The sequence below is a fragment of the Lepidochelys kempii genome, chromosome 10, assembly GCF_965140265.1.
Source record: "Lepidochelys kempii isolate rLepKem1 chromosome 10, rLepKem1.hap2, whole genome shotgun sequence".
Lineage (NCBI taxonomy): Eukaryota > Metazoa > Chordata > Testudines > Cheloniidae > Lepidochelys > Lepidochelys kempii.
The window spans coordinates 8,326,242-8,340,475 of record NC_133265.1 but is presented as its reverse complement, the minus strand read 5'-3'; the positions used below and the strand labels follow the sequence as shown (position 1 = coordinate 8,340,475).

Below are 14,234 nucleotides of genomic sequence, written 5' to 3'. Positions count from 1 at the left end.
CAGCTGACATAACTCAGGATCTGGCTGCAAACAACGCAGCACTTCTTTGGATGCCCATGTAAGGAAGTCAGACAGTAAATCAGCTTTAGAAAACTCAGACTGGTGTGAGCGAGGGCCTCCCGCGGAGCCCTGGCAGGGTCACCCGACGGGGAACGTGCTTTCTAGAGCCGCTGCTATCCACCCATCCCCCCCCATTAATGATACTGTGCCATCCTTGACAACACCGAAAGGTAATGCATGCCAAGGTGTGCTGGGCGGTGTTTGCAGGGCAAACCGCTCCCATGGCCTGATGCATGCCTGAGAGTCTGTCGGTTATAACATGGCCAGGCTGTTCCTCGGCAGGCTGCTGCGCGAGCAGGGTGGGTTTCAGGGGAACCGGGCTCCAGATGGCCAGCTAGATCGCCTTTGAAAACCAGGGCAGCGCTAGTCGCCCTAGTGCTTGGCCAGAGTACATGCATGCTCTGGCAGTGTCCCCCTTCCCTAGGAGTCACCTTCCGCTCCCTGGGAACCCCATGCCGGTTGTGGTTCTGCAGCCCACCCCCCACCACGCCGGGTCCCTTCTGCTGCTGATTCGTATACGGCTGGCAGCAGAGCATCCTGAGGATGAAGAGGACGCTGGGTTGTGTGATGTGGCAGAGCTCTCCTTTTGTGGAAGGATCCAGCTCCTTTCTCCCAATGGCCAGACCTAGGAAAGGAAGCTGACTCGATCCATAGCAGTGTTCTGGCCAGCGTGAGAGGGAAAGGAGCTCTGTTTACCAGCCTTGGTGTCTTCTCTTCCAGAAATGGCAGCGCCGGTTCTTCATCCTCTACGAACATGGTCTCCTGCGCTATGCCCTGGACGAGATGGTAAGTGGCACCTCCTGGAGGTGGGCGTCCCCTGCTCCCTGTTTATTTCCCTGGTGTGCTGGCTGCCTCCTCCGTGCTGCTGAGATGGAGGGCTGGAAACGGGCTGCAGCCCGCCCTGTGGCGGCTGTGCGAAGCCTGTGGCGGCTGGCGCACTGAGGACTGTGATCGCCGGGAGTGGCGTTGGGTATGGCTGGCATGAGGCCAGGCTTTGCCAGACAGTTGCGGAGCGTGGCAAACAGCCCTGTGCCACACAGCCTGGGGGCCTGAGGAGCAGAGTGGCTGTGCTGGGCTTTGGCGCGGGGCTGTCCTTGGCGGAAACGGGTCCCTGAGGCCGGGCCTGAAGCGCCAAGTCTAGCTTGGTCAGGGTGTATCACAGTCAGTGTCTGGCCTGGCCCTAGAGATTCCAGCCTTGGCCCCTTCAGGCCTGAAGCCATTGCTGCTGACCGGCAGGTCCCTTACTGGGTAGGAGGAGGGGCTGGCTCAAACGGGAGCTCTGCCCGTGGAGGGGAAGCGTGTGTGCCTCGGGTTCTCACAAGGGCAATGGCAAAGGGATGGTCTGCCCACCCCCCACCATGATCCCAAACGTTAGAGGCACGTGGGAAATGTGCAGTGCCCGCTCTCCGGCTGGCGGGAGGGGAATGGGTCGCCCCAGGAGGCCTGGACTGAGACAGCATGGCCCCGTTCCAGGGATCCTTCCTGTTCCTAGAGTCTCTTGGTTTCCTTGCTGGGTGTTTTGGGTTGTTGGAGGATTGTGGCTGTGAAGCATCAGACCCTTCTGTAGCAGTGCCCAGAAAAAGTAGGTCAGTTGGGACGTTTCCCTGCTTCTCTCTCCTTCTCAGGGACTTGGATTCCTGTGATCTGGGCGGCAGGGCTCCATTCACCATGAAAACCCGCTCTTGTGCGAGCGGAGCTGCAGCTCTGGGTCGTTTGGCCAGCTCCGGCATGATTGGCTGGGGCTGCGGCTTTTATCCTCCAGAGTTAAACAAGCCCGGGGGTTTTATGTCTCCCTGTGCTGGGCCTAGTGCTTTCCTGTTCCAAGGGGGAGGTGTTCTAGGCGGTGTGTGTGCGACAGGGCTGTGCAAAGGCAGGCGTGTTGGGGCGGTGTGTGCAAGTACATGCATGTCGTGGGGCCGGGTCTGGGGGAGTGTGTGAGAGGCTCAGTCACACTGTGTGTCTGGGGTGGAGGGCGCCTTTTAGCTTCCCAGCTCTCCCCTGCCCCGGGGCAGAGTGGGCTGGGTGACGTGCTTTTACACGATGGCTTGTACCCAGAGGGAGCGGATCCGTGCTCTGAGCCTGCCTGTGCCCCACTTGCTGTCTGCAAACTGGGCTCTTCGCCCGACCCTGAATTGCTGCTTAGTGTTAGCTCCCAGTGGCTGCAATAGCTCTGAGCTGGCGTTTCCCTGCCCTTCTGGGGAATGGGCCTTGCATTCCACACTCCCTGCAGACACTTCACCTCCCCACCCATGGGGCGCTGTCCTTGAATGGCTTCCCTGCCAACGCCCCCTCGTTCCATGTCGGGACATCCCCAGGGCAATTACTTGCAAGAATTTGAGCCTGCATGTGAAAACAAAGGACGCAATTTCCAAAGCGGGTCTGTGTCTCACTCTCTTTCTTTTCTCTTCTGGGGGTTGATCCAAGTCCCCTAAATAATTTACACTGCTCAGGCAGGAGCAGCAGAGCCTTGCAATACATTTGTAGTATCTCGGCAACCTGGCTGGGGTAATATGTCAGGGGGGATACAAACGGAAGGCTATGCTCTGCTGGCTTATAGAGAAGAGACCAAATCCTAGGAAGACCCAGGGCCCAGGAGGGAGGATTAGGGGGATGCTGGGAAACTCTCTGCTTGCTTAGTGGCTCCGCTGGCCTATTCAGAAGGCCTTTAAAAGCTGTATCGAGGCTGGTTTATTTCCATAGGCCCTGTATAGGGGTGATCCCAGTGGGCTGGCGCTGCTGGTGGCAGCATGGCCTAGTGGCTATGCTGCAAGGTGTGTAGTCTCTGAATTTCTTGGTGGTGTTGGTGTCTCGAGAGCTCATGTAGGGCTGAGGGTCGCCCATGCTGGTTTCCTGGGAGCAAGATGCAGCCCCACGCTCTCTGGGATGCTTAAGAGAGTCCACGTAACTGAGGCTTCATCTGTATTAGGGCTTCCAATGTTAACTGTGCTGGTGCAAACACTGTTTATACCGGTCTGGTGTAACTTGCACCAGTGCAGCCTACTCTGATTTGCACCCGTACATGTCCTGGTTTACACCGTTTGCTAAGGGTTTGCTCTGTTGCAGCTAGCTTAAGTTCTGAGTAGCTGAGTCCTGAATGAGGCTCCTTATTTGTGTGGAAGGGACTGGCCCACTCTAGCCAGCATGGTCCATCAGAGCTCACCTCTTCGGGCACTCTTCCCCATATGAGGTTTAACATGCTTGGCCTGAGATGACTGGGGTTCCCATCCCATTGCTGTGTTAGTGGCTCTAGCCAAAGAGGAATGCTCTTTAGTCATGGGAGTTGGTTGCAACCACAGGCTGAACAAGCAGCCCGCTTTGCAAAGAGCATGGGAAACTGAGGCACAGAGGGGTGGCGTGACCTGCTCAGAGGTCACCCAGCCAGTCAGGAACAGAACTGCTGACTCCCAACTCTGTGCCCTGTCCTGACCCTTGCTGCCCCTCGCGCCTGTGCAGGAGGACGGTAGGTCTGAACTCCTGCATTCAGGTGCTGAAGGGAATTGGGTGTGCAATTGCTAACTGGAAGTGCTGGTGGCCCAGGCTGCCCTATGCTGCAGGGGAACAGTGCTTGATGAAGGGCAAAGAGGTCAAACCACAATTCCCCAGGTACCTTGTGGGCTGGCAGAGCTTAAAGGGAAAAGATGGAAAAACAAACTAGTAGAAAGCGAGGGAAATGCATGTGAATGTGTGTAATAGAAGTCTGGGTCTATGGGTAAGCTGGATCCCTCTGCGCAGACCCAAGACAGCTTCCCACATGCAAGTGTCTTATCGGTTCTTTGACTGGCTGGCTTTCCTGCTCTCTGCCAGTTCTAAAACCTCCCTCTTTGCAGGAGCAGAGGAAGGGCTAGAGGCGAAGGCGCCAACTCGGCATGAACTCCTGATCCTGCTCGTATTCTATGACGGAGTTCCTTAAAACTGACCGATGGTGCTTAATGGAATCTGCCCCAGACCCTTACTTTCAGCAGTGTGCGTAATGTCTCTTCTCTCCGGAGTGGGGTGAGCTCCAGGTCTGTGGAAGATTACTTTAGCCTTCAGATTGCTCTGCTAACGCGTCCCGAGAACGAGGATCAGCCTTGGCAGTGGACAGAGCACTGGCCTAGGGCTCCTGGGTTCTATTTCCAGCTCTGCCACTGGCCTGGTGCTTGACCTTGGACAAGTCACTTCACTCCTCTGTGCCTCAGTTTCCCCATCTGTAAAATGCAGGTGGGGATACTCCTTAGAAAAGATCTATAGTTGAAAAGCGCTCTAGAAGAGGCAGCTTTTTTATGTTGAACATTCATGTCTTGCTTGATGGCCCCAACATGGTGCGGGGGGGGGGTCTCCCCCTGCAGTGTCTGGTCAGGCTCTGGGGCTCAGTCTTCAGTTTTAGGCTTTGCAGCAGGAGGAGCACCCCTGGGAGGTCTGTGTCCAGCATGGAAAGCTCTGATGGTGCCGGCAGTACAGCGAGCAAGTGTCAAAGGGAGCAGTAGGAACCTAGTGGTGATTGCTCTGCCCCATAGACAGAGCGTGCTGGCTGAGTGCCTTTGGTGTGGCTAGGGCAGCATCACTTACCGTGGGGTATGAGCAGTCACAGTGCCACCGGCTAAATGGTAGGGCCTGTAGCTGTGACTCTGTGATGTAGACAGAGGGCTGTATTCCTCCAGGCTCTCAGCTGCCACGCAGTGGGGAGAGGGGGAGCCCTACGGTGGGGGGTTCTTGATGGGAGACCTTGATTCTGGGTGAAGGGGCTGTGTCTTGCCCCACATCTGGGATGTGATGTTCCAAACCCCCTGAGGTCAGCAGAAGGAGGTAGTCCTCTCTCTTCTCCCCTGCCCTGGCTGGTTCAGAGCCCACCCTCCAACTTGTTCTGACATGTTCTGCAAAAATACCCCGCCAGCCTTTCCCAAAGAGTAACCCCTCCGCACCCTGGCTGGCATTCAGACTGATTTAAAGGTATCGCCGCTTCAATGCAAGAGCCTGTGGGTGGCTGCCCGGTGATTGCCATCCTGCCTGGTCTGAGCGTGACCGCTGGACACAGCTGTGGTGGGGAGAGCTATGGGCCAACTGCAGCTTTGCTAGGATCTCCTGCCGACTGTCTCTCTCCTCTGCTCACCTGGGTGAACAAACATGGGCAGACCTCTTGGCCTGCTGCACAGCGCCCCCTCCAGTTAATTGGAGTCTCTGCATGCACTGGTCAGGTGGGTGTTCCGGTGTGAGAGAAGGTGGTTTGAGGCTTGACTCGCAGCCTGGCTGGTGGATATTTTGCAGGGATTGTGGAGCAGAGGGACTTTCTGTCTCAGGACAAAGCCATGGCCAAGAGGAGACAAAGGGGTTATTTATCTGGTACGCCAAGGTCTAAAGGCAGGGAGGAGATGTGGAAGAAGAGGGTGATCTTTCTCCCTGTGCAGAGTATGGGAAAACCTCATGCTGAGCATCCTCTGCTTGACCCTGGGGGAGTTGTGTTTGCAGAACGGCCAGTCCCTGAACCTTTGGGATCCAATGCCAGATCTGTTAGTGCATGGACTCCGAGGAACAAGGGGACCCTGCCTCCCCTCCCCTTCCTTCTCACTCCAGTCGCACCAGTGCCAAAGTGAGCTTGTTCTGAGCTGGCCCGTCCTGGAAGCTACGGGGGTTCATGTAACCCTGGAGCCCTCGTTCCAGAGGCAGATTTATCCTCCGTGGATCAGAGCTGGGTTATCTGGGAGTCAGAACATGCTGAGCTCTTGGTCTGGTTTTGTCTGTCTTGCGTGCTGGGAGGCATGTTTACAATGGGCTCAGATAATTCCTGCAAGGATTTTCTGCAGGTCGCGCTGGGTAAATCCCGTGCATCGCAGTGGAAGTTTCCATTGAGTCCCCTGCCCTGTGCAACTCATTCTTGCAGGGTATTGCCAGAAAAGGCTCTTTGCTTGGTTGCTCGGACAGTAGCTTTGTGGGGGGCGCACCGAACCCCTTTGAGTCAGATACATGAGCTGTAGCTCACGAAAGCTCATGCTCAAATAAATTGGTTAGTCTCTAAGGTGCCACAAGTACTCCTTTTCTTTTTGCGAATACAGACTAACACGGCTGTTACTCTGATACATGGGACTGAGCGTGAAGCATCATTCCTTGGAGGCCTCTGGCTAAGCCACAGGCTGGAGCTTCTAGCTCCTTACTTAGCTCAAGAGAGACAGATTGCACATGGGTTCCTCATTTTATTCTTTGCTGCTTTTGACAGTCACTTATTTTGCTGTGTCTCGTAGGCTGGGCTGTTTCCCCTTCCTTTATACCATAAGGCCACTAGCTCACACCTATCAGTAAAAACCGTGGTGAGGAAAATAAACTCTCCTTGTCTATGCAAGCTCTCTTGGTGTTTGAGCCAGGATCCCAGGCTCATCTGGGTGGATTCTGTCTTCCAAGTAACCAGGAAAATCTGGTGTGAGCTGAAGAGGGACTGTGCAAATGGGAAATGAAGTACTAGGGTTGAAGTCCCCGATTCAGCAAAGCACATAAGCAGGTGCTTTACTGTAAGTTCTCTGCTGAATCAGAACCTGAACTGGTCCTTCTAACATACCTCTGGCTTTACTGATGCTCTGCGAGGGTTGGCTGGAGTTGCGGGGGAGGGCAAAGGGGAGAAGGCAAACAGAGAGTGGGGTCCCCAAGGAGTGCAGGTCTATCAGACTTGCTGTGGTTCTTTGGTAAGTTTCGTGTAGTCTTAGGTGATTCCCAGACTCCATCACCAGCTGTGTCCTGGAGTTCCTCTGCATGGGGAGCTACGAATGTCGCTTGGATTTTGAACCCAAGCCCCCCACCTGTGTGCAGTGAGACTGGCATGAGTGTGAGGAGGGGGCAGAATTAGCTTCCTTCATTAGTCAGGTGGGTTTTTTCCTCCTTGTTCCCCAAGGCTCGGCCAAGGCCCATCTTTTCCCTGGCTGTAGGGGAGAGGAAGGAGGAACCTCAGTCGGCAACAGTGGTTGGAGATTCCAGCTCCTCTCTCCAGCAGCCAGGCTTGGAACGGGCCCAAGCGGGAAACAAGGGCAACACAAAGGTGCTGTCTTTCATTCAGCAGAACTTGGCACAGCTCAGGGGAGCGTAGGCAAGGGGGGTTGGAAGCAGGGCCAGAAGTCAGGAGTCGCTTACAAAAAAACCAAACCCACCAGAAGATGAGGTCCGTGCTCACTGGCCCCCCAAGCAGAGTAAATGATCGAAGCTGCATCAAGGCCTCCAGATGTAGCTTGTTTATAGCAGGATTGCAGCTGCACTGAGCCAGACCTGCTTGTTGCAGGGCTGAGGCAGGGAGGATGGGGGGGGGGGGGGTTGTTCTCCTTAGCTGCTTGGTGCTTGAGAAAGCAGAGATTGTGCTTTCCTTAGCCTCGAGGCAGATGCTCCAGGGGCAGTTGAGACTCCTGTTCTCAACCTGGAGCCCCCCCCCCCCCCCCCTTGCAGAAGTCGTTTAGATTCCTTGATGGCCTGTGCAGATTCCCTCCTCTAAAGCCTTTCCAAGGACCGGATGCATGGGTGGGTGGGTGGTTGGGTCCTTCTAACATCCCTCGTTTCCCCTTCCTCCCCGCAAAGCGCATCCTGTAGTTAACACACGGGTGACCCGTGTACACAGGACTGGTTTGCAGCACCGCAGGCTTGTTGGCTGGGGTGATACCCTGGCGATGGTTTTGCATCCTGGCTGCAGGCACCCCGTGCATGGAGGTGGGCTAGCGTTATCAGACCTGCTCCCACTTGCCTGTTAAGACCCTTTGACTAGCCCCAGGCACTGGATTCCCGGGGTTATGGAGGGATCTGGTGAGATCCTTGGAACCCAGAGGTGCTAGCCCGGCCGTGGGAGCAACCTGCTTTGGGAGGAAGCTGATGCAATGTGGCCTCCAACCTCACCATTGAAGTATTCAGCAAATTAAGGAGCTGCTGGCTATGGAGCCGGTAACTGAGTCCAGATGAGGCTCCCGCAGGAAGGGAAAAGAACCCGAAAAGTGGGCGGCTCATTGGCAAAGAGAAGCAGATGCTTGCGGGTGATGCTGTGGTGTTGCAGCCCTGGATCGTGACATGTTCTGAGGTGCTTTGTCTCTCCTCCGCAGCAGTGACCTGGGACGGGGCTCTGGGGAGGGGGGTCAGCTTCGCACATGTGCTCCGTAGAGAGAAAGATGGCTGCAAAGCCGGGGCGGGGTAGCTCTCCCCTCACATGCGTGCCCAGGGTAAGGTCCATGAGTTGCTGTGAAAGGTGCAGGTACTGTGGTGTTCATAACCCTCATCACTGAGAGAGCTGGTTAACTTGCTGCTGTAAAGCATTTCTCTGTTTAACCTGCTACACACCCTGTTCTCTCCTGCTTTGTTGCCTGGCCTCAGCCAGCTGCCCTTCGAGCGTCTCCCAAGCACGTGGGTAGAAACCTTGGTGGTGTGTATTGGATTCCCCTCCCTGGGCCTCCACCTGGCCCCCTCCCCCTTTGTCTGTGAGGCCAGTGCTGCTGGCTGTTTGTATTACCGCAGCCCCTGGGAGCCCTAGTCGTGGCCCTGGGCCCTGTTACGCTAGGCGCTGTACAAACCCTGAACAAAAAGATGGTCTCTGCCCCCAAGCGGCTTTCAATCAAAGTATGAGATAAGAGACAACAGATGGATACAGACAGACTCAAGGAAATAACAGGATAGTTTTGTTCAGTGCGAAAGTCTCTGCTCTCAGCACACCAGCTGCCTTGCCATTGTCAAGTTTTTCATAGGCCTCCTGGCAAAGGGGAGTTTTCAGGAGGGATTTGTAGGTGGATAATGGAGGTAGCTTGATCATGCCTGTCTCCGACACCTCCAGGCCCTCCGCGTAGGGCCTAATCTGCCCCACTTTGCCCCCCGCGTGTTTTTATTATCCCCTGGGGGCTTCCTTAGCTGGACTGGCACTTAGGGGCTCCCAAGGAACGCAGCAGCTGTGGGACGAGTGGGACCCACTAGCAGCTGGACTGAGACCTCCCAAGCAGTTGCAGGACTGTATTGAGTTGTGCTAACTTGAACCTTCTAGACGTGAATTTTGTGGCTTTGGCAATTTCTGCTCTTATTAGAAGTGTGGGGGGTGGAGGGGGAGGGGCGGTTGCAAGTGCGAGAGGAGTCGTTACTTACAGAAGGTGACGGCTGACCTCACGCTTGGTTTGGGGGAAAGAAGTCCCGATCGCTTTGTTTTGGATCACTCGCTTTTTGTTCTTAGGGAGCTGAGTTATTTATCCAGCCTCTTGACAGAGGAGCTTTTTGCAAAGTACACTCCTAGTGACCTTCCTGCAGCAAAGGGCACATCTGTTTCGGAGCTAGGGTCAGCTCTTAATGAGACATCGGCCTGTATTCGGAACGGCTGACCATGATCTTTGTTTTGGGGCTGGGGGTGCGAAGGGTATGGGGGGTGGAGAGCAGGTAGCATACATGCCAGGATGTCCGCTATGGTTCTCCCACAGTTCTCAGGATGCGTTCGTTAGGCTGGGCTGCTTGTTGAAAATGTTGGTGATTTGTTCAACTGGCACTTACCTTAGGAATCTTCTCTTTTAATCCACTGTGTAGAGACCGAAATGCCATATGACGGCTGTCTACGGGACAGGGCGTGTGTGTTGGGGTGGGAAGGCACTGCTTTTAGAAATGGTGTTGTCTCAAGATTACGCTCTTTGGCACTGAAGCTCTGACAACTGGCCTAGCTAGGAGGCAAAACAAGTGCAAATACTCCGCCTTGCAGCAGCAGCTGAATGTGGACAAGCTGTAATTAGACTTGACTGAAGAGAAGAATGTCTGATCCTCCAGGGGGGTGGCTGGCTGGCCCCCAATTCTTTGTCTCTTGTGAGCTCCCAACAGGGAATGGCATTGCAGTGGGACAGTGTGTGCTTGGCCTCTGCTCTCCTGCAGACCTGAGCTGGAATCACAAAGTGAAAACTGAGCCTTAATGGCCTTCTGGCCTCCTCATAACACCTACCACTGATTTCAGCATTGGTTGGCTGTGTCTGCTTAGGACGAGAATAGCACACGGCTTACGGGTCAGGGTTGGAAGGGCATTGACTTGGTTGCATGAGGGAAGCTAGCATGGTGCCTGACCTTGCTGTGCCCCACTTTGGCTGGTACTGTTGCATGTTCTTCACTTCCATCATGGGCACAACCAAAAATGAAGGCATGACTGTTCTCCTGTTTAATGAGTGGGATTGGAGATGGGGTGACATGGGCTAGTTTAAGGTGGCTCTGTTCCAGAAATGTAGTCCTGCTCCGTTTTGCACTGGTTTTGTAACATAGTCTGGTGACCACCAGTGGTTGATGTGGCCATCAAAAGCCTTCCCTCTGGTGACCCAGGTCCCCAGACACAAAAGGTGTGTTTTGAGACAAGACCAGTTTGGTGCTTCACCTTTATCAAAGGGTGAATATAACTGTCAAGGTTGTAGCAAGGCTTATAGATTCCAAGGCCAGAAGGGACCATTGTGATCATCTCATCTGACTTCCGGCATAATGCAGGTCATGGAACTTGCTCAGACTAATTCCTAGAGCAGATCTGCTAGAAAAACATCCCACCTTGATTTGAAAATTGACAGTGATGGAGAATCCACCAGGATGGTTGGTAAATTATTGTTCGCTTGTGTGACGTGTCAAACATTTCACTGCAAGGGTCTAAAACTCCCATGGCTGCTGCGTGGCTTGAGGACCTTCTCTGATGGGTGACTGCTCTCTCTCGAAGATCTGTCAGTCTGACAGATATAACGCACGCTCCATAAGGCCCCTTCTCAGATCCGGATGTGTTTTTGTTTTATAGGATGAGTTTCATAGTGGATTTCAATAAAGCAAGAAGCCAGCATGCTGGCTGATGTAGGGTGGGCTGGCAAGGGGAGACCCAAGAGTGTGTGTGTTATCTGGGTGATTCATCGCAAATGCTCTCTCTGGCCCAGTGGACTGTCCTGTTATGGCTGTAGCTTAGTAAGTCGGGGAAGACCATAAAACATAGCTAAGCAATTCTGGAATCAACCCCTTGCAGCATCTCTAGCCATGTGCCATACAAAGATGAGTGCCTGAACTAGTGACCTGGTTGGATTGGCTGTGTGGAATCGTAATGTTTTGGGTGCTCTGATTCCTCTGACTCATTCCCTGGCCTTCCTGCTCCAATTCTGTTACTTATTTTATTTTATTTTTTTTTAAAGTGCACTCCTGAAATTTGACCAGGTATAAATTGCAACTTGTTCTTCTCGAAGTCCAGCTGAATTCAGCTGGAAAGTAAGTTGAAGGAGCCAATAGCTGTGGGATTGGAGTGGCTTTGTGGATTTGCATGCCGGCATGGCATGTAGATTTTAAAACTTCTGCCTGTCTCTCTGGTGGTTCAAGACAGTTCTGTCTCTGCGCTAAAAGGCCACCAGTTATGTAATGGTCTCATTGTTGGTGATGGGGCCACAACATGTCTTTCAAAGCATCCTCTGTCTGACCCTGTGGCTGCTGGATCTCTTGTGGCTCTGTATCAGAATGGGGCTGTTGATTTTTTTTTTTTTTTTTTTATTTTAAGTAAAGCCTAATTCTGGGTGTTGTGATCTACAGGTTACAAAGAGCACGCACCTGCAGATTCATGGCTGCAGGCTTTAAGTAAAATCCGCATCACCACTTGATGTGGAGTGTGCCACCATCTTTGACCCAGGCGCACCAACCAATTCATCTCCCAGGCTTTAGCGCGGTGAACTTGAGAGGCTTCCATGGTATAACAACAGTGTCAGCACGCCAGCTGTAACCGCAGGGCAGGACTGCTCGCTGCACTGAGGTTTGGAGGGAAGAGGCTGCACACAGCAGGACGCTCTCACCTCTGGGATTGGTGTTGGTGGCACTTCTCTCTTCGTGAGACCCAAGTAATGCTCTCAGGACTTGCCTTGAGGACTGTCTTCCAAATGCAGGCCTGGACCTGGGAGGAAATGGCACCTTGCCTCCCCTGCCCCAGGCTCAGCCCTACTTTTTGTTCCAAGCACTTCTCCTGGGCTAGACTCCAGTTACGCTCTGGTTAGCTCCTGCTTGGCCTTCTTGCTGCATGGCTGTCCTCGTAGGCCGCTCTGATGACCCGTCCTGGAGCAGCTCTGAGACAGCAGGTCCAGCCTGTGGATTGCAACCCAGCTAACAAGTCCCATGTGGATTTTCCGGGCCAGAAACGGTGCTGCTGGTGCAGAGAGGATGCCGATGGGATTGAGTGAACTGTGGGAGGACGGCTGGCTGCTACTGCGGAACCGCCTCAAGGCCTGTTTGGGAAACAAGGCCTTGTGAGGAAGCCAAAATGTTCCAAGCGGGAGATGTTTGTAACTGGGCCTGGCTGCCATTGTCAGTGGAGAGGCCAAGGATGGCATGTGCATGTCGGGGCACGTAGGGCGAATTCCTCCCGCCCCATGAAGAATCCGTGCAAGGCAGGGTAAAGGAGAGCAGGCAAGGTGTGGTGTTGGGAAAGGCACGCCCTCGTGCTGCGGACAAATTGCTGGCACTGCTCTCCAGGGCTGTCGGCACGGCCCTGCTCCAGCACCAAATACACATGATGTTGTGGAGCCCTGGAACGATGCTCTGTTGCAGTCTCTCTATTTTTGGTGTGCCAAGTGACTGGTGTAGATTTAATGCTTTTGTCAGGTGATTGCTGGTGCAGCAGGGAGGCGGAGAGCATATGCTCTGTTCTGGATGAATGAGAGCGCAGCTTGGTCTCCATGCCCCAGTCAATCCTGGGACAGTACGTGCTTACTCTTCATGAGGATGACTTTCTATTTATCTTTTGGGGACAGAGACACCTGTCCTGGGGGACCTGGGCTGAGACCACTATACTTACTGCACAGGGTTCTGTGGCTTTTTGTTTAAAGCCGAACGTTGCTCTTGCAAATCACTCCAGCCATGTTGAGTGATCAGTACAAATAAAGCTTGTGCAGGTTGTGGGAAATAAAACTCAGACAGTCCCCTCCCCCTTTTTATCTCAAACTAAATCTGTTTGGTGAGCTTGCCAGCGTGGTGCTCCCGACTCCGCAGCCCTGGGTATACAGAGCTTGTTCAGACATGCAGAAATTCCTTGGCCGAAAACTTGGGCATATGCAGAGGTTGTGCTGACTTAACCACCCACCCCCATGCTGCCTTCTTCTCTTCTCGCCCCTGCCCCCCACAACCCCTTTCTGCAGCTGTGGGAGGGAGGGGGGTTTGTTCTTGAACAATTGCTCAGTCCTGTTCCCATGCTAAAGTGGCCACAGTGATTATCCCTCAGTGTTAGCTTGCTCATGCCGTTTATAAGCCTACACGCTGGGCCAGATGATGCAAAGGATGGAAACCACTAAAGATTAATCATTTTGGGGGGGATGGGAGGGGGAAGATGGATGACTTATTGCTTGTGAATCCGGCCTCTTGGAGTGACGGGGAGATTCTGCAGGGGAAAGGAACCTCTGCAGCATCAGGAGTCTGTGTGGGTGAATCTCTCTTCCCCGGTCCCTTGGCCAGATGCTGGTGCCACTCTAAGTGGCAGCAGTTGATCATTTCCTCTGCTTTCCTCTCTAGATTAATGGTTCACTAGCACCCGCGTTCACCCCGGCTCCCTAACGCTCTTGTTTTCCTAGGGCCACAGTCCAGCCAAAATGGCTGTAGATCAGGTCCCTGCAAGCAAAGGCCTGGCTTTTGAGCTGTACGTGTGGAGGCGGTTGTCTTTCTAGGGGGCTGGTCAAACTGCAGCTGGAATGCTCTGTATGGTTTGGGGCACCATCAACTAGAGGGGCTGCAAACGGGATTAATAATCTGCAAGGATTGACCGGGAAACTCCAGGGTGGCGGGGTTTGGTTAAGTGCCCATTAAATGTGGAGCGGATAACTGGCTCCAAGTACTTGTAAGGTCTAAATATCAGGGGAGGAGGGAGAAGAATCGTTTAGAGTGGTCCATGAAGGTGTAATTAGGAATAATGGGATGTAAGTGAGCAAAGGGAAATTTAGGCTAGATATCGAATCCCCCTCAGGGAAAAGTCTGTAAGGCTGTGATTAGCCGCCCAAGAAGAGCGCCAGCGGTCCCGTTGCTTATGACATGTCAAACTAGCGAGGGCAGAGCGTGGGCCTGGAGAACAGACTGTATGGTATAGTCCGGCCCTGGCCGGGAGAGGACAGATGAGATGACCTGAGAAGGCAGACAAGGGGACGAACCCCAATCCGTTTTGCAACGGCTGTCCCAGATGCAGTACTATAAACTGTTTCCTATAGGGTTTTTGACTGTCTCATAGTGTGGACTGGCCTCAGGTA

At 53.7% G+C, this 14,234-nt stretch overlaps 1 protein-coding gene across 8 annotated transcripts in view; it reads left to right on the top strand.

The window, feature by feature from the left end:
• The window catches only part of MPRIP (myosin phosphatase Rho interacting protein), a 172,352-nt gene that overhangs the window by 24,477 nt on the left and 133,641 nt on the right, over positions 1 to 14,234 (top strand). For all 8 annotated transcript variants that reach the window (XM_073361865.1, XM_073361861.1, XM_073361864.1 and 5 more), the window contains one exon: positions 781 to 846. In XM_073361865.1, coding sequence (XP_073217966.1) covers positions 781 to 846 — 66 coding nt within the window. The remainder of the gene's footprint in view (positions 1 to 780; positions 847 to 14,234) is intronic.